We start from the raw sequence: 25,129 nt of genomic DNA, 5'->3' as shown, positions 1-25,129 counted from the left end.
ATCAATTTACCAGTTTGGTGCGGGTGTTACTAGTTATGTGGACCTACTGAAAAAGTCATGATCATGCATGCAATATGACTAGTTAAATGGCTTTGCGATCGAAGCGTGGCAATGAGTATGGTATGAGCATCTATAAGTATTCTTCGCCTTTGTATAAAGTTGAAGCATACCTTCTTGAATACATGGATTTTATTAATGTTATCTCTCTCGAATCAAAATGGTGTGTGAAAGAAGAATTGATTAATGTGAAGATTCTTCCGCCTCTTGTCAATACCAAGCTTGGAAGAAAAAGAAAAAAACGTGTCAAAGGCGTCGGTGATAATTTCAATCGTATAAGAAGAAATAAATATTTAATTTGTAAGAGAATCGGACACAGGAGAACTATGTGTGAACAACAACAAATCTTATACAAGCTTTAATGAATTTATTTTTGTAATCAAGCTACTGTTGTTGTTGTTTTTTTGCTACTGTAATCAAGATACTACCAATATTTAGTGTGAGTTGTTATCATAATTAGACATGATCAAATATAGATCAATAAAAAATGACATACTTTTTTTAGGCTATCTATTAATATTTATTAGTGAGTCCACCCATTCTTTATTAGACTGTGTATTATTAATATATGAAAATTCATGATATTCATGATGCAATAATTTTAATGCATGAATTAGAATGATTAAAGAAGGAAGTGTTGTAAAAAATGATCATGATTTGAGTTTGTGTATTTTAATGCATGTATAACTATGTATATGATATGTTATTGTTGAAATTTGTATAGCATATGACTTGTTTAATAAGTTTAAACAAGTCATATGATAATGTAAAAGTCCACATAAATCGGGTGTGGTGATTAGAGATGTATGAGAAAGAGTTGTGGTTATACAATCAGCATCATTAGAACAATGTTTGATAAAGTATAAGTATGTTGTAAGGATGTCACTTGTTATGTTATGTTATACAATCAACATCCTTCGAATAAGCATGCAATCATGTATGAGTCTACATAAACTAGGGGTGACAATCAACAATGTGTGGTTGAACAACCTCCTCACAACATACTTGTGTTTTCTCGAACATTGTTATAAGGATGTTGATTGTAAAAGCACAAGTCTTCCTCATACATCTCAAATCACTACACCCACTTTATGTTCTAACATGATCATATGACTTGGTTTAACTATTTTAATTGGATAAATCAAAAATATAATTTATTATTAATTAATTAGTGTCTTTTTTAAATTCTACAAGCTTTGATCTATACATAAGTGTCATATTCTAGTAGGTGCAGTATCGGCAACATTTTAATATAGATATAAATCCGAATATACCTTACTAATGTCAGAGTGTAAATCTGACTGGTCATACACAAACACACACATATAGATGCATCAATTATATAAGGAGTCTATATATTTTGACAATCAGTACATACTTTCATATACAATTTCATAGCGGTAATAAAAGTTCAAATACTTTTCAACTGTAACATTTGAATTTTTGTTTTTTGAATAAAAGGAAGGCAATCCCTCATAAACAACTCAAACACCTCCATTTTTACAATGTCTCAAACATCCAATGTGAAAAAGTCTTACAATTGTCATTGTGGTAATCCAGCTACGTTAAGGACGTCACACACCGATACAAATTAAGGTCGACAATTCTATAATTGTGCAGTTAACATATGCTCTTTTTTTAGGTGGCTTGAAAATGAATCATCAATGAGTAACCCATCGAATTTTTAAGGCGTTGCCAAATTTGAAATATTAAAAAAACTACGGGAATTCGAAGAAAATAGGGATCTGCTAATAACTTTTTTAAAAGAAGCCGAAGAGTAGAGGAATCACTTGAAATGTTGCTAAAATATGCTGAAATAGATAGAGATCAACTAAAAGAAAGATTGATATTGGCAAAAGAAAAAGAAAAAAACCTAAAAGTTATATTGTGTGGTTTATTTTTTATGTTTGCTTTTAGTAAATGTGTAACAAATGTGTAAGAGGAATGTAATGCTGAAAAAATGAACTATTTCTCTCTATTTTTTTGAACTCTTATATCTTTTATTTTCGATCGATAATGTTATAGATCAACAGTGATAACAACCTATAGTATTAGACATACAAGTTTATTGAGACATAGATTAATAATAAATCTAAAAAATCTTCATAATAAAATATGTTAAACTGTCGGAGGTACATCTTTGCCGTTAAAAGAAGCAAACAACAAACTACTTTTCAAAAACCTTTTTGTCTTAAAAAATTATCTCAAAATACCAATTGTCTTCAACAGGGGAAATCCAGCTATCACAAAAATAAATTGTCATAAAAAAATCAACTAATAAAAATTGTCATACGACACCAATACCCATCACAAAAACCACAAATGCCCTTACTCATCACCACCAACCTCACCATTAAGTTCCATCGCAATACCCATCACGTCTATTTATTTTTCCACTTCTGCCACATCAGTGTCCAAGCCTTCTTCATCCAACTTTTCCTCTTCTTCATGTTGTGTTATCTTATCCTCTTGTTGTTCTTTCTCTTCTTCTCCACTTGCTTTATTTTCTTCATTTTTCTTCTCTTCCATATTCTCCTCTTCACTTTCTTCTTATTTTTTTCTTTTAGTTTCTCCCCTTTATTTTCTTCATCCGTTCTCTTCTATCTTTTCTTCTTCTTTTTCTGTCATCTTCTCCTCTCATCTTGTTGTTTCTCTTCTTCTTTCATTTCCTCTTCCTTCATTTCTTTATCAACTTCTTCAGCAAAATATGCATCAACTGCAGCAAGATCATCATCGCTAGAGCTAATGAAAGGATCTAATCATCAATTGTTAGTGTTGAAAAATTTTCATTATCTACTGTAAGATCAGTGGTTAAGAATTAATACAAATAAATTGTTTTACATAAATAATATATAAATATATCCACCTTTTTTTTCTTTTTCATTTTCTTTTCATTTCTTCTCAATTATTTCTCTCGTACAAAAGCAACAATTTTCATCATTGATTGCTCGATGGATGCAGCATGTACGCTCACATAGACTTTCATTTTTAGAATTACTTGGTACAGAATTCTCACAAGGTTGACTAGGATTGTGATCACTTGAATACTCATCCTCCACATTCTCTATGGATGAAGTAAGGACAATCACACCTTTCAAATTTTTCTTTAAGGCATCGTTAATTGTATCCTTCACTTCATTTACATACGGTTTAATGTTGTCAAGTAATTTTTTTGTCTCACAGTAGGTGTGAGGTATGAGTGAACAACCTACGAAAAATAAAATATAAACAAATATTACATGACATTCATCAATTTATAAATATGGCTATTATGATAAATAATACTTTTGTACCTTTATACTTTGTCCTTTGTACTTAAATGAATAATCTTTGATAATATTATCATTTTTGTGGTGTGCCATCTAAGTAAACGAGGAATGGGTAAAGAAGTACCCAAAGATTTCTTTGCATACTTTTCAAGATGAGGAAAAACCTCATATATCTGAATCTGAAATTAATAGAAGAACAATTAAATAAATAAACATTTCTATGAAATACTATATAAATATATAAGAGTTTATTATAAATCAAGTATATAATTGATAAATAAGTACAAGAAATGCCCAACGGAAGCCACACCGAGAATACGATATAAATGCATTCCCTCTTTCATTGTACACTTCATCCGGCTTCTTCAAATTAAGTTTGTTCTTCAAATACTTCACTGTTAAACAAAACACTCTTTCCCAAGGGGTAATTCTTGAAAAAATTTAAACCATCAACCATCTTAATGTGGTTTGAGTCCACAATTTTAGATCGATCGTGGGCAAGCAACATCGAATGGACGAACGAAACTAAAGAGCACTTCAACTTCTTCTCCTTATTCAATCTAGTACCCTTAATCAAACTCATCAACTTTGTACTAGTAATATTCTTATTCTTGGTCACTTTATAATAAAATTTCTCACCTTTCTGAAGCACTTTTGTCATTTTTGCATCACGCGGGTATGCTGAGCAATTTAATCATGTGATCAATGCAAACTCTTATAAGCCAAAGCTAACATGCTTATCATTCACACAAAACAACAACTGATGCAAAAAAAAAATTTATCATTTTTGACACGTCGCAACAACATATAATGGACAACAAGTACCTTTAAAGTCATCATAATTTTCTTCTTGAACTAAAACATTTCTAAAATCACGAAAAAGAGTCATTCTTGCTCTCAGAGAAATTTTTGCTGGACTCATCCATCCATGTAGTTAGATTATAGGACTTACAAGAGGTTTCTCTTGCACAAATTAACAAGGACAGGGGATCATCATCCTCATCTTCAATATCCAGGCTATCTCTACTAATCTTTTTATTTTCACTGTCAGTTTTTTTCTTCACTAGACTCAACATCATCAGTAATCCCAGCCATCGTACCAAAATTCGAGTTAGACTTGTGTTCTTCAATTATAATTTTTCTTTTTTGAAGATCTTGAAACTTCTTCAGCCTTTGTTTTCTTGTTTCTAGAAGGCTTATGAACGGATCTTTTAACAATGCCGCCTTTAGTTTTGGTCATATTTTATTATGTACAAAAATATAATTTTCATATTAAAATATCGATCACTAGTCTATTAATACAAACAGGGTAATTCTAAAAAATATGGAAAACAAGTACCACTTCCAACAAAACTCGACAATGTTATTGACATAAACATCATTAAAGTCAACCGAAAGACAGTAAGAACTTTCAAATCAATAGGACATATAAACATAAAAAGTTCAAAATTTCTACGCATTATCCAAAGCAAAACGTAGTAATGATTTCAAATTAAGGCATCAACTAAAACGGGTCACATTTTCAAAACTTTAAGCAAAAATCTAAACTTTGCTACTTTATCGCAATAAAAAAGATCAAATAGCCTAAAAGTTATTGAAAACACGATTAAACTTACTTGACAGGAAGAAGATTTCACAACTGAACTTGGGAAGAAGATTGAAAAAATTCAAACCGACTTGAGGAACAAGATTGATGAAAATAAAAATAAACTTCAATTCGTTTTTTCAAGAAATATTATAGGATCACACTTGTTTATGTTTTCAATAGTGGAAGATGAAAGATTTGTTGGAGAATGATCAGTTTTATGGAGGTTGATGATTTCGTTAAACAGGTTTATTGAAGAAAACGAAGAGTTCTCTGAAACGTTTTGAGGTTTCCTCGAAAAATGTTTAAACCTAATACTATTAAATAATTTTTTATACTACTTGGGATTGTAATTTGATTTTAATTAGGGAGGGATGAATTTATTTAATGTTCAAGTGTTGAGATGAAAATAATATTTTTTATACTTGTATTTTTATCCCCAAGTATAATGATAAAAAGGTCCAGGACCCCACAACCCAAACCCATTTTTTCTATTCATAACCCTATAAATTAACTCAAAAAGAAATTAGGTGGCTATTGTTCAAATTAAGTTTTAAAGCGTCCCCAATTTCAATTCTTCTCAATTGAGTGCATATCTAGATACCCGACTATCTATAATTGCATGAAAATCAAGAATGGTACATCCCATTAAGGTGAAACAACGTTCGTTCTTTAATCATATAAGTCATCTCAAAATTATTTTTGCAATCTTAGTCTTTAGATAGATCAAAAACCATATAAAAAAAAAAAGAAACTACTACTTTTACATAATAGAAAGCAGACTGCTGATCAAGTATTTGTCGATTCAGTAGCAATTCTCCTTATTTCATGTGGTATTCGACCCAATCTTATTTGGATTACTATATTTGCATATGATTGTGTTACATCATCACTTGTACTTTTGAATGTATCAATTTTTTTGCATCGTTCTTAAAAAAAAAATCTTACTTAATGGTGTTTAGTATGATAACATCTACTTGTATTCAATGAATAACTTCATCAAATTTTGAAGTCCCTATAGTATTTATTACCTCTTAAAAATAGCAATTTGTTTTCCAATCCTTCAGTTTTTGAGTATATCTTTACAACCAGGTCGGAGAATCATATGCTCAAACTGTGCATTCCTGCCAAGTATTATACCATATAGCATTGCAGCAGCAACATACGCAGTAACAATAAAAGAAGCTACTAAATTGAAATTCAACTCAACACTGGATTATATCCATTTCTTTCTTTATTTTTTTTTCCTCTAATCTTTTTGCGGAAATTGGTCGAACAGAGCAGGAGGTGGGGGAGGAAGAGAAGCATACATCAAAGACAAGCTCGTTATACATAATATATTCGTGGAATCGTAATTTTCTTGATCATACATCTAGTACATTCAGCATTAACAATCCCCGGCTTCAAAAGAAGTGAACAGATGAAGTATATGATATCTCCATCTGCTCCAACTTTTGGCTTGATATGCATATTAGGTCCCAGGCTACTCTGTAACAAACATTTCCATATTATTGACAGGAGCCGGAAGCTGTAAAAATGAGAGACCAGTCAGCTTGAAATATCAAATCCTAACAAGAAGATAAAGTTCAGACCACGGATGTAAAGTGTTTTTTTACTTTTTCTAACATACAGTGAGAAGTATTAAGAGTAAAACATCAACCCAACAGAGGTCATCCCAGAGCTCTACATCTACTAAATGAAGTAGATAGCAGTGTCTACATGAAGTAACAAAGGAGGCTATCACCTAACTATCAGATAGACAATAAATACCAATAGTAAACTGAACCAAAACAATTCCTGCATAATCAATCTTTAGTAGAGATTAACAGTCAAAAACTTTGCTCGTTACAAGTCATAACACGTAGAAGCTTTCCTATATCACAATGTGATTCTTTTGATTTGAAAGGTAAAACTTTTGAGAATATGGTTCAACAGGATGAGAAATTGCTACATATGACCTTTGGAACCTAAAAAGGTGAGGGTTAGACATCTCATCAGGAAGCACTAATACACTAAAGCTCATAAAGCTTTTGAAAAGATAAATCCCATCAAGTACCACGTGTTTTCATCCTCCCTTCAAGAAAGTTCAATCGAAGTGGTGTCTGAATGTAGGTTAAAACCAACAAGAGATTATGCTACAAACGCACTGAGGTCTTATCACCATCATATTTGAAAGTAGTACAATGTCAAAGAAAACTTACTTCCCTTCCTTGTCACCTTCACTCAACACACTTACCAGTAGGGTTTGGTATTAACATAGGAGAATTATCAATAGATTATAGGGAGTTTGCAAAGGTATGAGAAATTGCAGACCAGATGAAAACGTGTGTGGAGGGAAGTAGAAGCTACCAAGTCTCCACAATTTTGTTTATTTTGGCTGACCTAGTTTCAGGAGCTAAATTAGCTCATTTTGGAGAACTTGAATATTGTATGACCTGATCTTAACAATAGATAAATTAAACATCAAAATCAGTTGAAAACTTGGTTTAAAAAACCGCAAGAATGCCATTAGCCAAGTTCCTTTCCTTTTATCATAAGCCTGCAAATTTTTAGTTTCTTTTTGAACTTACACATCTTTTTGGGAGGAGAATTGGATTGGTCATGGACCATTCAAACAAATATATCCAGACATATACAACTTATGCAAACAACAAGATGCATACTGTTATGAACCATTAGGGAAGGATCAATTCACATGGTGAAAATCAGCTCGTTAAAGGGATTCACAGGGCGAAAATCAGCTCGTTAAAGTGAGGCTGAAATCTTAGAATTCATTAGAACAGAGAACTCTGATCTCTTGATTTTTGTTGAAGGGAAAAAGGACAAATATATCCTCGAATTATCGAAAATGGTATACGAATACCCTTCGTTATACTATGGAGACGCTAGTACCCCCGCCGTCCAAAAAGTGGAAACATTTATGCCCTTCACCCTAACGGAATGCCACGTGTCATCATCCTATGCATCTACAATTATTCACCAAATTTTAAACCCACGACCCAAATTAAAAAGACCCACCCAAATAGCCCCTGACCCAACCATTACTAACACCTAATGATATACCCAAAATAACCAAATTACTCCAAGTTCTCTCTACCCACTTCAAAGCGTGAATACTAGCCTTGATCCTCTGTTTTGTTCTTCAAAAATCTCACGCAATTTTGCATTACTCGTTTTATTTCCTCAAAAACACCTAAAAACTCAATCAATCCAAAATTGGTATTGAAAGGAGTGGTAAGCATTTGATTTTGAATTCAAGTTCAAACATGAAGATCGCTGAAGAAGAAGATATACAGGGGTGAATCTCGTGATAGAGTGGGTTAGCAACTCGGATTTGAGTGGAGAAGAAGAAGATTACATAATTGAGCAAGAAGTTGAGGACGAATTAGAGAATGGAAGAAGCTAAGGTTTTAGAGAGCTAAACAATTGTAGCAACCATGGTTGTTTTAGCTAGGCTTCAAAGCTTAACCAATAAAACATCACTAAAACTCATTCACCGGCATCTCCTCCGCCGTTGCCGCCGATGAAGATTATTTTTTCGGAATTTGTCCATAAAAAATCTCACTCGCCCAATTCGTGTAACAAACGTATCGCCGGCACATGGCGACTATTCTTATGGAATAGTTTTCGGGTCCACCGGCGCAACAGTACTCATCTTCCAGAAAACTTAATACACAACATTCTCCCCTCATACGCTCATCACTTTCAGCTCCAACGAACCACACATCCCAGACTTGTACAGTTGTTACCGGAAATCGAAGGACTTTGATGATGCGTATGGAAGCTGCACTGATTCTGATGAGGATGACGATGACTATGGTCGTCGTCGTGGTGGTGATGTAGTGGTGGTTCTCATAGTTGTGCTTATACAGTGTAAAATTTGGACCCAAGAATCACTTTAATTTTGTTTTACTAATTAAAGAAATTGTTTGGTTCACTTAAAAAAAGAGGATTAGGGGGTCATTTGGGTGGGTTTTTTTTCAATTCGGGCGAGTTCTTTCTGTGGGTTTAGAATTTGGTGAACGATAGATGCATAGGATGATGACACGTGGCATTCCATTAGGGTGAAGGGTATAAATGTTCCACTTTTTGGACGGCAGGGGTACTAGCGTCTCCATAGTATAACGAAGGGTATTCGTATACCATTTTCGATAGTTCGAGGGTATATTTGTCCTTTTTCCCTTTGTTGAATTGTGTCTTACTTATTTATTCATCAAAAGCCTTTTTAAATAGGAGTTTTATTATATCAATAGGAAATCTAATTCTTATGGAAGTAGGAGACCTAAATCCTATACCAAACTAATAACTATAACTTAAACCTAATCCTTATAAAACTATGAAATATAATCCCTATTCTAGAATAATAAATAAAGCTACTAAACAAATAATTAAATACTTAAATTAATGACTTCCAACGCATTCCTAACATTACCCCCTCTTACGTTGAAAGAGCTTGTCCTCAAGCTCAATTATCCAATTCCATCCCTAGCTTGAAGTTGACATTGATAAATTTACCTCTATCAATTTGCTGAAGCTTGACTAATTAGCCCATCGAGTTTCCATTTTCATGAGGTCCAAATTGTTCACAACGATGTGCCCAAATTAATGGGTTGTTGATACCATTAATTATAGAAAAATTCATCTTTGCATAACTTGGTATTATCGAATTAGAATTACCACTAGTTTGATGATTATGACCAGCTGGTTGAATAGGCAGTGTATTGCCTCTAGGGCTGAATTTGTTGATTTACCAATTGTCCGAGCATTACTTGATTCTGCCCCATGGACTACTGGTTTTGTAGAGCCAATTTCCACAAATTTTTTCTTGAATGACTTGGACAATTCTTTCATAGAGACGTTCCATAGCTGCAAGTTTAGAGTCCATTCGTGTTTATGTAATCACACGTTCTCCTTGAAATCTGGAATTGATCTCATCGCCCTCGCCCATTGTGTTAGGCTCGCCCATTGTGTTATGCTCTAAACCGATTTGTTATGAATCTCTAGGGTAGGATCGATTCACAAGACGAAAATCAGCTCGTTAAAGGGAGACTGATATCTTAGAATTCATTAGAAAAGAGAACTCTGATCTCTTGATTTTTGGTGAATTATGACTTATTGATTTATTCATCAAAAGCCCCCGAGTCTTATTACATCAATAAGAAATCTAATTCTTATGAAAGTAGGAGACCTAAATCCTATTCCAAACTAAAAACTATAACTTAACCTAATCCTTATAAAACTATAAAATATAAATCCTATTCTAGAATAATAAATGAAGCTACTACATAAATAATTAAATACTTAAACTAATGACTTCAAATGCATCTCTAACACATACCTTCAGAAGGTTTCTAAATGATTGAGAATTGGGAATAACTGAAATATATAGTACCTTATCTCAGTTCAAAGGCTCTACTGAAGATAAGTACGGAATAACAAAGGAATAAACAATTTTTCTGTGAGAGATGCATACAGAGAACAGAACTTCTCCAAGAATCAAGTGTGATGCTGGCCATGGATGCTGATCTGGAGAGTCCAAGATTCCGTTTCAAAGTAGCATCTTTTACATTACTGGTGGCCAAAAAAGCAGTCTTGACATGGGATAATTTGAAAAGAAAGATGTACCAGGTATGCTCCAGATGTTTACTCAAGTAGAGAACAGGCAAAAACAACCAACCATCTCTTTTTACCTTGTAAGTAACAGATCAGACATGGAAAATCTTAATCAACCTGAGGAGAATCAGGTGGGTGATGTCAGGTAGCACAAGGGATGTACTAAACAGTTGGGCAGAGATGGTGTAACACCCCAGAAGTTCTAAAGTCTAGAAACTTGTGTCTAGAAAAAAAATTGGGATTTACGGATGCCATTTGCGATAAATGGAACCGTGAACCGTAGATGGGATCTGTATATTATGTATATTAACTGCAGAGATTAAAAATTTAGCCCAAGTTCGACGAGCAAGAAACAGTTTGTAGATGCTTTTACGGTCGTAGATGGGCTTGTGTAGGGGTGCCAAATGGGCGAGTTGGGTTGAAATCGAAGATATGAAAATGGGTTAATTGTGTTGGGTCTTGACCTGGCCAAGTTTACTTTTGGCTCAAATGAGTTGGATTCAAATGGGTTAAAAAACGGGTTGGGTCTTGACCAGCCCAAGTTGACCCGATTAATCTCAATAATTTTATCAAAGTGATATTTAACTTTTATAATCATAATGTGAATTTCGGCTCAAGATAATTTTTTTTAAAAGTAACAAATTGATAGATAAGTCCTAAAACATTTTAAATAGATGATAATTCATACATTTAATGTAGGGACATAACTTAGTAAAGAATTTTAAAACGGGTTGAAATTGGAAATTAAATTGGACTCAATTGAGAATTCTCCTAAAATAGGTTAGGCTTGAGTTGAGATTGAAACCAGTTCAAATTATCTTGAGCCCAACTCTTAAAATTCTGGGCGGGTTACCTATGTTTACATTCATTTTTGACACCCCTAGGCTTGTGGATCAAAGTACTAGAACTCGACTATTTTCTGACTTTTACAGACTACGTTTACGGATCATAAATGAGTCTCCTAGATCAAACTTCAGAAACTCAATATTTAGGCTAGATTTCTATGAGAGGAATCTATGTCCTGTAGTCCAATCCACAAACCGTAAATGGCCCTCGTAGAAGCTACCGACAGTTTTTCCTTTAGGGTTGTTTCGATCTTTTTCCACTCTTGTAATTCCTAAACTATATCGCTTTAGCCTATTCTAAGAGAGACTGCTAGAATAGGATTAGGTGTACACAAATCCTACTTAGAATAGGAATAGGAATAGGAATAGGAATAATATTTAGTATCATACTTGGTAAGGATTGTATCATAGTGTCTAAAATAGGCTCTCCATGTAATAATGTCAATACACAATTCAATAATATTTTTCCCCTATATTTCTCGCAGAGATTAAGGGAAACTTAGTCGACCTAACCTGCTCGTTCACATCCAATAATCGGAGATTAGAATCAATACATCTCAGCTCCTCTCAAGAAAGAACTAGGGTTATTTAGCTTCAAGCTTCAGTTCAAGGAATCTAGGGTCTTCCATTCCATCTAGTAGTCTTATTATGTACAATTTAGTAGTCTTATCATGCATATTTCACATATTGAGTACATTACAAGTACTAACCTCATACTCTTCAAGCTATATTGTTCTATAATATAGGTTCGGACGTTCAGCGTCTAGCCCGCAGTTAGTACGATTTTCGATTAGCTCAACAACACGTTCGATAAGTCCTCATCCTTCGAGGATAGCCCTCATATTCCTTTCAATTATTAAATCTTCTAGTTTTAAGACAGTAAGAGTTAGTTGTTAGTTGTGGGCTTATCTTAGTAGGGGCTTTGTGATAGACATGTCAGCTTTGTGTTGCTTTTAGATGAACTCACTTCTAAGTATTTAAATTTTATATTTCAGACTACTCAGTTTATTTCAATTTAGCTTCCGCATTCAGTTATTCTCAATTAGTGTTTACGTAAATCATAGTGTCATGACATGAGTTAATTTGGGGTCATCTGTAGGCACTGTGTTTTGACTAAGGGTAGTGTCAGATCATGACAAACTTAGTATTAGAGCCTTGGGTTTAAGTATCCTAGGCTGTTGAAAGTCGCCTTAAGTAGAGTTTTGTCGATGGATATAAAATGTGTCACACTTATTAATGAGAGGCTATGAAATGTTATAGGAAATACTTCACTTCTTTCAAGCTCTCAGTTATGCGATCGAGTGTAACTCTATTTAACCTCCTTCTATTCTCATTCGTGCTCTCCGTATTTAACAGAATCATACCTCCCAGAAGACCTTACGTCAGGAGGAACAAGAATGAAGGTCAGCAAGCATCACCAACTTCAGCAGACCCCTTGAATGAGATCAAGGCTGCTTTCCAAGTTTTAGCTCAGACCATTACCACTCGAGTCAATTAGTAGGTTTTAGCTCAGACCATTACCACTCGAGTCAATTAGTAGGTTATTGCACAAGCTAACACAAACAGGATTACAACAACAACTAAGGGTTCGAGTTTTACTAGGAAGAGTACTCCTGAGTTTTATGACTCAAAGGTGGAGAAGGACTCTCAGGAGTTCATCGATGGTGTTCAGAATATCACACTGATTATGGGGGACAGCTCAATGGAGAGTGCATACTCAGCCGCTTATTAGTTGAAAGGAGTGGTTCAGATTTGGTACTAGCAATGGAAGGATGACAGCGGGGTTAATGCAGGTCCAATGGACAGCGGGAAGCTTGTGGCCGCATTTCTAGACGGGTTCTTTTCACTTGAGCTACGGGGGGAGTGAGGACAAGGTCTAGGAGTCTATTAATCTGAAGCAACGGAACATATCAGTGGAGGAGTATTTCTTGAAGTTAATCCAACTCTCCAAAGTATGTTGCATCTATGGTGACCGACTCTAGGGCCCAATTGAAAAAGTTTGTTTCAGGTGAAGAGACCGTAGTAAAGGAGTACAAAACTGCTATGTTGATCAAGGAGATGAAAATCTCTAGGTTGATGACTCATGCTCAATGGGATTGAGGAAAGAGAAGGTCAAGGAGAGTGCTAAGGGGAGTAATAGGGCTAGAACAGACAGGCTGGACTAGTCTCCATAGAAGTCAGGCGGTGGAAATCACTCTCAATTTCATCATAACTTTTCAAGTCAAGTCCCATCCTTTGCTAGTGCCCCAATACCCAAGTTCAAACAAGAGAACATGGATAGGGCAATCAAATTCTAAGTCCTAGGGTAGTCTCACCAGTGGTTGTCCCTTTTTGGTTTATCAGAAGCATGGTAAGAACCATATCAGAGGGTGTATGTCTGGTAGTGGTAATGGTGTTGGATGTGGCAAATCCAACCACGGGTTGAGGGAAAGCCCAGTGGCATTAGGTAGGGGTAAGGATGTTGGCTCACCCTAACACTTCCGCAGCTCCACTAGGTCGCCCAACTCAACAGAGTGCATCTCCTAGTGCAGATGGCGGACAACACCAGAACAAGTTCGATGCTTTGCAGACTTTACAGGATTAGGACGATTACCCTGATTAGTCACAGGTATGTTGTGTGTATTTCAACTTGATGTTTATGCAATTCTAGATCCACAGGCCACACTTTCTTTCATGACTCCATATATTGCATTGAATTTTTATGTCAATCCCAAAATCCTCTCAGAACCCTTCTTCAAGTCTCTACCCATTTTGGTGAGTCAGTCTTAGTTAAGTAGTTATACCGAAAGTGCCAAGTCTCAATTTTTTTCCAGGAAGTCACCATAATTGATCTAGTAGAGTTGGAAATGCTTGATTTCGATATTATTCTTGGCATGAACTGCTTATTTCAAAAGTCATTTGGGTGCACTAGTCAAAGGCTTCACTTTAGCACTCAACGTCAAATAGTTTTTGCCACCTTTTCTGGCCCCACCGCTATTTTCCCATCTCATCTGGCCCCACCCATTTCTTCATTGAAATTAAAAACAAATAAAAGTCTTCAACACAATTCTAAACAAAATATAAGATGCTAGAAAACCTACCACAACTGACAACCTACAAGTATTCTTCATTGAAGTCTACATAAATAAAGTCCTACTCCTATTGCCACTTCATAAATTAGTAAGTTCTTTTTTAGCATGTTTTTTTATGAGCAGTGTGATTTCTCTATTATATTTTACTTTTGTTGTGTTGCGAAAGGAGAGCAGGAGGGATATTATTCCTTTGTCAACAATGTAATATTTACTAATATGCTTGATTAAATCTTTGTTTTGTAGGATGTTGTTGTTGATTCTTGTCATTTGAAAGGGATAGATTTTTGAAGAAACATAATTCTTCTCAACTAAGTCCTAGACTAGTTTTAGAGATTATTCTCCGCATTTTATAAATGAGTTTGATTTGCAGTCACTTAAACCGGATGCTGCCATCCTGGAAAGAATATTTATTCATTCATATATATAGCACTAAAATACGAGATAAAGTGAGAAGACACTACATTTAACAAATGCCTTGTCAATTGATTATTTATGGATATCCTCAAGTTAGATTTCAAACAAAAATGAGTCGATTTTGTTCGACATGGTTTAAGAGTTTAGGTAGATGGAGTATGGTGTGAAGAAAGATGTGTTTTGCCTATCTAGCTATTTATATAAAAATGACTTGTAAAGGGAAATGTAGGTGATTTTTCCACAAAAATTGATTATAAGACTTGGAAACATAGTTTGGAATGAATTGATTTACATGTTGGTGAAGTAAATAGTGTCCACAATAGGACTTCCAACAAGATGCTTGATTTTGAGAATCGATCTCAATCCATTCAAGTTGTTTTTAACAACCAATTTGAGAAAACAAGAAGTGAGCATTGAATTCTCTTACAAGCTTCTACTACTACGGCAAGGTTCCTCTTAGAATTTGGGTTGTCTTTTCGAGGTCATGGTGAAAGTGAATCTTCAAAATATAAAGGCTTGTTTTTAGGTCTTTTCGAATGGCTTGGAAAATGCTTTGGGATATAAATAGTGTTATTTTAAAATCTGGTCCAAAAAATGCTATGATGACTTCTCCAAAAATTTACAAGGATATGATGAGTGTTTGTGCACAAGAAATCATGAAAGCTATAATTAATGACTTTGATGGAGATTATTTGCAATTTTGGTTGATGAATCTAAGGACATCACACCATGAACAAATGGTCCTTGCTTTGCGGTATGTTAATAAAAAAGGTGAAGTGAATGAGCGAGTTATTACTATTCTTCGTGTTGGTGATACATTTGGGGTTTTTGAGGACAAGCATCGTAACATCTAGAAGTTGAAGATGAAATGCTTAGTCGCTCATTATTTTGGTGTAAACGTGAATTTTTTAATAGAAGCAAAAGATACTTTTTATGTTTTAGACAACAATAAGAAGAAACATTGATAGGAAGGGTTCCTTTTATTTGTAATTGTTTATTATTTTTGGGGGACTATACAGTTGTTATAGAATATGTCTATCAAAAAAGAAAAATGACCAACTCTACAATAATTATTCAATTTTAGTCCTATAAATACTTGTTAAGAAAAACAACTAAATCCCATGCATTTTCCCGTGATCTCTTCAGATAGGTTATTAGAAAATAATATGCTTAAAGAGTTAAGACAGTAACTTCATTAGTATAACAACCAGCTTCTTTTACGGGTGAATAAAGGATCCAACAATTGACATTCAAGACTGTGTGATGATCTGTTGTAGAGATTTTCATATATCTAATATCAATAGAAGTGATCACCTGTTAACTGTTCACAATTACCCAAAATTTCAAGCAACGGTATCCCAAAACATCATTTGAGATGAAATTAGCTTGAATGAAGTTTGCCAACCTTGATAATATGTTGTTGAGTAATGGCTTCATCCAACCAGATAGAGAATAATTCTCTGAGAAGGCTACCATCATTTTTATCTTTAGGTCACATTAGCTAAGGGATACAGCCTGTGTCGCTACGTGTCCTTTCTTCTCAATAAATTTCTCAGAATATTGGCGTTCTGTTAAGGCAAGTTGTGAATTAAGAAAGTAAAATAGAAACGATGAGTAAAACCTAGAAAAGGAGGAAGCATCCAGATAACAAATTCTTTCTCATATTCCTTATTTATCTTTTGTTGGAGAGAAGTTTGAGCAGTAGAATTGAAGTCATGAGTCAAAGCCAGTCAGATAGACAAGACCAGAAGCAATGAGTAAACCAAGAGTCCATGCGTAAAATTAGAAATCTGGAGAAAACAATTTCTCATGATCTTGCTATGGAAACAATATTAGAACCAACTCTACAAACATAAGCATAACATACAGTTGCATAGGTGACATCCTTTCTCCAATAGAATATAGACTTGCAACAACTGGAAATACAAGAACATTCATGGGGAACAAATTAATGCAGCTTAACAAGGACATTAACTAGACGCTAAAACAATAATTATCACCAACCCTTGAATTTTAATCAGTGACATGGTTCGACAATGAAACTAACTGTATAAATGTTATTATTATAATCAAGGTCTCCCAACTAAAGAGTTGTTTCAGAACAACTTTGCAAAAAATAAAGTGAAACCATTTTCAGTTTGATATGTTTAATTTAGCCATATATAGAAACAACAACAGCATGCTTAGTGTAGTCTCACAAGTGAGGTTTGGAGAAAGTAGGATATACACAAACCTTACCCTACCTTTGTGGGGTAGAGATATTGTTAAGAGAAGTTATTGAAGCAGGGAAAATGTGATAGCAAGATACAAAATAAATACAAATAGTATCACACGTTGATAAAGGAACTACGCAATTACTAACTACTACTACTAACAGACGGGAAGGGATGATGCTAGCCCCTATCTCTCCCTCATAAAGTGTGGCAACACTTGGTTAGCTACTAACTGTCTACTCTCATTATCGACCTCCACACCTTCCTATCTAGGTTCATGTCCTAAGTAAGCTTGAGTTGAGTCGAGCCTATTTAATCCCCCACCCCAATTCTTTTTCCGCACACCTTTACCTCTCCTAACTCTTAGTATAGCCAACCTCTCAGACCTCCTTACTAGCTCTTCCGCAAAACTCATCTTCACATGTCCGAACCATCTCAATTTCGCTTCTCTCATCTTGTTTGCCACGGGGGCCACTCACACCTTATCCCTTATTACTTTGTTTTCAATAATATCTCTTCTAGTGTGCCCACACATCTATCTAAGCATCCTCATCTCTGCTAAATTCATCTTTTGAACGTGGACATTCTTGATTAGCCAACAGTTTATCTCATACAACAATATCGATCTAACCACCACTCTATAGAATTTACCTTTTAAGTTTTGGATGTACATCTAGTACCCTAGACGCAAGCCTTCATTTTCACCCACGTCACTCCTATACAATGTGCGATATCATCATCAATCACCCAATCTCTTTGGTTTATGGACCCGAGCTAATGGAAGCTCCTTTTCTTGTGTATGACTTGTGTGTTGATCTTTACTCTCACAATTGTCTCATGTGTTACGTCATTAAACTTGCACTCCAAGTACTCTCTTCTAGTGTTGCTTTACCTAAAACTTTTAGACTCTAGGATTTGATTTAACCTTATATGTGAGCTAGATTTCCAACATGATTTTGCAAGCTCTAGAAATTATTCAACTTGACCATATATGGTTTGGTCTTGTGAGGAAGGATTAAATGAATGTTTTTTCCCAATGTTCTACAGGAACCATTTAATCCACAAAAAAACTAACCCCTTTCCTTTCCTCTTCTTCTTTAGGGCACCTCTATAGAGGAACCCATTAATGATTGTTGTTGCTTCCCTTCCAACCTCCTTGCCTCCAAACCCCCAAGTCCATTTTTTCCTTGCTCTTTACAGATATTAATTTCTGCTTCTAGGAAACTATTGCTTCTGTGTGTTTAGTCTAGAATATGAAATTATATACACAATCTTGCCAGACTATTGCATGTTTTGGTATGCGACACAACAATTTTTCAATTCCGTTACAAAATAATTTATTCCATGAAGGTCTCACTCACATTTTACACAACAAATCAATATTGACCCTCAGTGAAAAGAAGAACCATGCAACTTGATAAGAAAAATCTTAAGACAATTTAGGAAAACAATGAATCAAGCAGAATGTAACATGGAAATCACCTGTCTCAGAGATGGTCCTCCACACATGACCAAACCATTATCCCGGCAAGAACGAGGAGTTTCAAACTGATTGATATCAAGCTTCTTGTTAATGAACCCAACTTGAAAGTAAATACTCCCAGACGATGGCAAATCCACACGGATCTCATTCACGTTTAGCCACAACAAGAATCTCTTAACTTGAATTCCTTCTAAATCAGTAATCGACCCAAGACTCAGCTTCCCAGTAACCTTCTCATCATAATAAACCAAATACTCAAACTCCACATAACAAGGCTTGTCCAGTAAAACTTCAAATGTTCCATCATCGGAAAGAGAGTAAGATTTTACAGAACTAGGTAAAAGCCCTGGAGGAAGGTTGAATTTAGTGAGGATTTCGTATACTGTTGTATTGGGTAGATCGAGAGATAGAGAAGAAGGAGATGAGAGGAATGGGAGGAGAAGAAGAATACTCAATTCGATTGCTGGATTGAAACCCCCCATTGTTGTTGATGCCTCGACAGAACCGTTAGCTGCTTCCTAGAAATTGAACGTTATCGAAATGTGGGTTACTTGAGAAAATTATCGGAAACGTGTCAAATAAGTCTTTTTTTTTTTCGGTGACACATTGATCAAAAGTTGGTCAAATCCTTTTTAAGATGTAATTAAATAAATATGGTACCAAATTTATTTTTAAAAATTTCTCCTTTATAAAATATGAAAAAACACACTTCTATAATTCAAAGAAAATCATTTTTTTTTTAAAAAGAATCTTTTCATCTCTTCATCTCCTCTCTCTCTTCTTCCTCTCTTCTTTTTTGGGGGATTGTTCTTCTTTTTCCTCAAAAATTCAAAAATTCCTCGTTACTCTTCCTCTCCAGTCCTTCATTATCTTCCTCTTCAGTCGTTACTCTCTCATCTTTCTGAACTGTAATCCTGTTCGACTAGAAATGGGTAAGTTATTTTTTTGAAATATTTTACAATTTTTGAAGTTTTTTCTTGGATTAATGAACAATAAAATGTTCCATAGATGTTAAAATTGAATAATCAACTTAATGATTTGTATTATTTATTATTTTTGAAAGAAAATCAACCAATTCAAAAAATCCTCATTTTAAGAAAATGTATATGTATCGTTATCATTCAGCGAAAAGTCATTTTTTGTTGCTATTGTTGTTCTTTTTGTGGTCATTTTGATAATATGATTTTAGAAATATAGTGTTGTTCTGGTGTCCAACATATATTTCATTTGTTGAAACATTTAGCGTATGTTGCCACATTTTAGTGATATGTTGGTGCATGTTCAAACAATTATCATATGTTGTAACATATCACTTTAGGTCAACATCTTGAACATCTGTTGCCACATAAGATTCATATGTTGCTACAATCGGTACATTTGTGTCAACATATGATTCATATGTAGCAACATAAGATCTATATGTTGCAACAGAAATTTTATGTGTCGCAACAGCAGGTACATATGTTGCAGCATAATGTTAATTTATCGCAATAGACTATCCATCTGTTGCAACATACTGCTATTATTATTTTATAATGAATTGTGAAATCTCAATCTTTTTATTTATCTTGTAAATAAAATGATACAAGAAACTTCATCTTCTAACATGAAATGCTCTTTTTGTCTATGCGAAGAATGTGAGCAGCAACATGATTATTTTATTAGTCGTGTTAAAAAAACTCACTGATATTTTTAAGAAAATGTCTCATAATATCGATATGCAAAGATCCAAGAAGATTTCACAGCCTTTGAAGTATAGGAGGTTGAAAAAATATATTTTCCAAACACTTTATGTAATTAGTGAGAAGAAAGAAAAGGAGAAGAAGGCAAAGGAGGAGAAGGAGAAGAAGAAGAAGAAGGCAAAGGAGAAGAAGGAAAAGGAGGAGAAGGAGAAGAAGGCAAAGGAGGAGAAGGAGAAGGAGAAGGAAAAGAAGGCAAAGGAGGAGGAGGAGAAGGAGAAGAAGGCAAAACAGGAGAAGGAGAGAGAGAATGAGAAGGAGAAGGAAAAGGAGAAGAAGGCAAAGGAGGAGGAGGAGAAGGAGAAGAAGGAGAAGAAGGCAAAGGAGGAGGAGGAGAAGGAGAAGAAGGAGAAGAAGGCAAAACAGGAGAAGGAGAAGGAGAAAGAGAAAGAGAAAGAAAAGAAGAAGAAGAAGAAGAAAGAGAAAAATAAAGAGAAGAAAGTCGAAGTTGTCAGTTGTGATGTGAAGCGACAATATCCATTTGAAGGTTTTAACATTGACGGCGAGGGTTCAACTGAACTAATGGCATCCTTCTCGCAATGGATAAACGAGGGTCTTTACAAGCATCATGCAAAAAAGTAAGTAAAGTAAGGTCGTTCAACTATTATTAATATTTCTTCTTGTTATCCACTAAATAATTGTTTATAATGATTACACAATTGCAAAGGAAACAAGAAGGATCACTACTTAGCCAATTGCTCAAAACTTGATTTTGACCAGCTTGATTTTGTAGTTGCATTTCCAAGGAATAAGGATTGGTTCTACATAATGTCTCAACCCAATAAGTGTTGGAATGATGAGGTAAACCCATGCCCACTTTTAAATGTATTGTTTAGTACATGAATATATACAATTAAATTGTTACACTTGTTTGATGCATGTGTGCAATACGTGGATGTCATATTTTACTATTTGCATAAGAAGTCGAAGCAAAAGATTCAGTCTAAATATCAATATACCACCAATAGTTGTTTTTTCAAAACATACATTGACAATGCTAGTGAATATGAGGATAAAATCGTTGGCATAATGAAACGGTTTGGTATACCTTGTGGACTGCCTTGGCACCTGACAGATGATGTTTATGTCCCTATAAATAGTAATGGGGAATTCCATTGGGTCTTGGCAGTCGTTGCATTGAAGGAACGGTGCATAAAAGCATATGATTCCATGTCCTCAACAAGGTCTAATAGAAAATTATCCTCCGAGCTTAAAAAGTTGTCTACAATGTTGCCAAAGTACCTTGAGTTGAGTGGATATTTTGAGCAAAAAGAGCAAACCAACTAGTCAGTTCTTAAATGTTACCGAGGAAAGAACAAATCTCATCCAATCGAAGTCAGACATGTTACTGGTATTGCCCAACAAGAAAGAATAGTCTGTAAGTATCACATTATATTTTTGTCTTACAACTATCGAAATTTGATGTTATTATATTTTCTGATTGATGATATGCCCTGCAGAGATTGTCGACTTCATGTTGCTGCATATGCTGAGTTTTTTAGTGATGGATTAGAAGTATCATCATGTGGAATTAGTGCTGACACCCTTCGCTTGAGATATGCTTCACTCCTGTGGAATTATGGGATCTCCAAGGCTCGAAATTAGGGGTGGAAATTCGATATTTCGGTTCGGTTTCGATTTTTTTTTTGGTTTTTTGGTTTTTGGTTCTTGTAAATTGTGTACCGAATACCGAACCAAAATATTTCAGTTTGGTTCGGTTTTTGTTAATTCGGTTTAGTTTTTATTAATTCGGTTCGATTTTTTATTTCGAATTTTTAATGGGTCTGCTTAGTGGGCTTTTTAAAATTTTAAACTTTACAATTTTTTTGTTTGATTTTTCAACTTAGTGGGCTAAAAAATGAAAATAGACAATACATCAAAGAAGTGCATTACTAATTTACTACAAAATATCAATATGTCAATATGCCATTAGGCATAAACACCACAAATTTTAAATTCACAATGTCACTAAAACACAATTTTTAATTAACAATGACACTAAAACAAAAGTTGCATTGTAGATTTGTAGTTAATGTCTTCACAAATACAACATAATAACAATCTAACAAGTAACAATAAAGTCTTTCATGAGCTCATAATAAACAATAATAAGCAACAAACAATGAATTTTAAACTTCTTGTCTTCTTCCATGAGATTACTTTCAATTCAAATGTCAACAATAACAAACAACAATAATGAGTTTCTTGACTTTCTTTCATGAGATCGCTTTCAACAATCAAGTGTCACGTGCCAACAAAATTATTTCTTCATTGTCTTGACCCTTGGACCTTTTAAGATAAAATCAAATATTAGAAACTTAGAATACTACTTTTAAGATTAAAAAATGATATGATTAAATAAATGATGTATTAAACTCACCGCTTGCAAGTCAATCATAGATCAACAATGGAAGAGTTTCTTCCACTATTTGCCATCTCTATAATTAAGAAAAAGAAACGTGTCATACAAGATACAACACAATAAGTATTTTATTTTTTTCAAAAATAAATATAAAATAAAAAGTCTTACCAAGTTCAATTTTTCAAGAAACTCCAAACTTTCTTCAACACAAATAGGCTTGGTTTCTTGTCTAAGCCAATCTTGGACACAAATAAGACATTGCACACATTTGGGAGTCAATAAACTTTTAAAGGAATCTAGAATTCGATCATCGGTGCTAAATGCACATTCCGATGCCACAATCGACATAGAAATAGCCAATACATCTTGAGCCAACTGTGAAAGTACAGGAAATCTAGGAGAATTAAATTTCCACCAACTCAAAATATCAAAATCTCCAGATTCAGGTTCTTAGTCTTCAAGAAGATATTTATCCAACTCAGATTTAACACCTAAACTTCCAGAATCATTCTTTTGTTTCTTCATGTGCAACTTAGTTCTCAAAGAATTTTTGGACACATTCTGAGAAATACCACAAGCAGAAGAATCAGATGAGTCAGATGAAGATTGTTGACTTTTGGAACCTTTTCCATACTTACTTACATATATCGCAAACAAATCCCTCAAGTAAGCCGCTACTTTCGTATTCACTACATTTCCCGTTTCTTCCCCCAAGTAATTCTTCAAGAGCAAAACTAACATACACAAATTTATTGCGAGGATCCAAAACAGAAGCAATAAAAATCATTTTGTTTATTTTTTTAGGAGTACCCCAATATTTCTTGAATTTTTCTTTCATTCCCGAAGCCATTTTACTCAAATCAAGGTCATCACTTGCTATACATAATTTCAAATAAGCATCAAGTTCACATATATATTCAAAATGAACATTACAAGTAACATACCGTGAACCTGAAACTTTCAAAGTGAGCTCATAAAATTTCTCAAGAAACTTTGTGACATTCCTCATATTAGCCCAATCTTCATATTGAATTGAACTTGCGATACTTCCATCTTCACAAATATCAGTAGCAAGAAAAGAATTAAAATTACCATCATAAAATCAAACCTCTCAAAAACCTTCTCAAACTTTTCTGCTGTGTCTAACATCAAATAGGTGGAATTTCACCTAGTAGGCACATCTAAAGACAACATCTTATCACATTCTATCTTTTGCATTTCAACACATTTCAAGAAATTTCTTGTCCTTGAAGAAGATGATCTAACATATTTCACCATTTGTCTCACCTTTTTGATAGAAGGACCAATTTCTTTCAAACCATCTTGCACGATTAGATTAAGTATATGAGCCATATATCTCACATGGAGATGCTTACCTTCCATCAAATTAGTTCTCCCACATATCTAATTTTTTGGACAACTCTAAAACTGTTTTATCATTTGAAAAGGCATTATCAACCGTAACAGTAAAAACGTTATCCAACTTCCAATCAAGTAAACAATTACTAATAGACTAAGCCAAATGCTCACCTTTATGACTAGTGATAGGACAAAAATTCAATATTCTTTTATGAAGCACCCAATCCCTATCAATAAAGTGAGTAGTCAAACACATATAATTGATTCTTTGCACTGAAGTCCATGTGTCTGTTGTGAGACAAATTCTTGGTTGTATTTCTCTTAAAGACTGTTTCAAATTTATTCTCAATTCACCATAAACTTCATAACAATCCCTTGTTATGGTTCTACGAGAAGAAAATGAAACAAAGGTTGGACTTTACTCATAAACTTCTTAAAGCCTTCTTTTTCAACAAAACTAAAAGGTAGTTCATCCAAAATAATTATCTCAACTAAAGCTCTCCTACATACCTCTTGCTCAAATTTCCAAGTCTCTAAATTGTTACTTTGAATATTTAATAATTTTTGAATACCGGGTGCAACAGTCGGAGGTTTATACACTTTACATCGATAAGCCAAATGTTGTTTTAGTCCACTTGTTCCATTTCTTGTTGTATTGGCAGCATAGTATTGTTTTCAATGTAAGCAATTTGCTATAACTAATACACCATTTTCAAAAACCTTTTCAACCTGTTGCCAAACAAGAGATCTAGGATCCATTTCTTTTTTTTTGTTATTTCTGTGCCAATTGACGGATCATTGCTATTACTAGGTGTATTATCTGTAGAATCAGCCATACTTATTCGACTTTGATCAGCTACAACCATATTTAATTGTTTTTGTTCAGCCATCTATATATAAAAAAAATTCACAATAAATTTACAATAATTAGTAACAAAAACAAAATCAGAAAGAAAAAAAACGAAAGAAGTCAAGAACAAAAAAAAATAACAAAAATGAAAAACCAAACCTGACTGGCTGACTGGGCAGTGGGCTGGAGCCTTGCGGCGGGCCGACGGCTGCTGGCTGGCGGACGGCGCGGCTGCTGCTGGTAGACGGCGCGGCTGCTGCTGTTGGCAG

General features: G+C 34.3%; 1 protein-coding gene across 2 annotated transcripts; it reads right to left on the bottom strand.

Annotated features, from left to right (window-relative positions):
* Positions 1–6,081: 6,081 nt before the first annotated feature.
* On the bottom strand, positions 6,082–19,110 carry LOC107008598. 2 transcript variants are annotated; one of them, XM_015207704.2, is made up of 2 exons: positions 18,550–19,107; positions 6,082–6,439 (listed from the first exon to the last, which is right to left on the bottom strand). In XM_015207704.2, exons 1-2 carry the CDS (start codon positions 19,030–19,032, stop codon positions 6,395–6,397), a joined length of 528 nt encoding a protein of 175 aa, XP_015063190.1. In that variant the 5' UTR covers positions 19,033–19,107; the 3' UTR covers positions 6,082–6,394. The 2 variants fall into 2 exon arrangements, with proteins under 2 accessions (XP_015063190.1, XP_015063191.1); XM_015207705.2 differs by lacking the exon at positions 6,082–6,439 and adding an exon at positions 16,037–16,422 and having other exon boundaries at positions 18,550–19,110.
* Between the last annotated feature and the right edge of the window lie 6,019 nt (positions 19,111–25,129).

The sequence above is a fragment of the Solanum pennellii genome, chromosome 1, assembly GCF_001406875.1.
Source record: "Solanum pennellii chromosome 1, SPENNV200".
Taxonomy (NCBI): Eukaryota; Viridiplantae; Streptophyta; class Magnoliopsida; order Solanales; family Solanaceae; genus Solanum; species Solanum pennellii.
The sequence above is the reverse complement of the archived record's forward strand: the minus strand, read 5'-3'. Positions and strand labels throughout refer to the sequence as shown.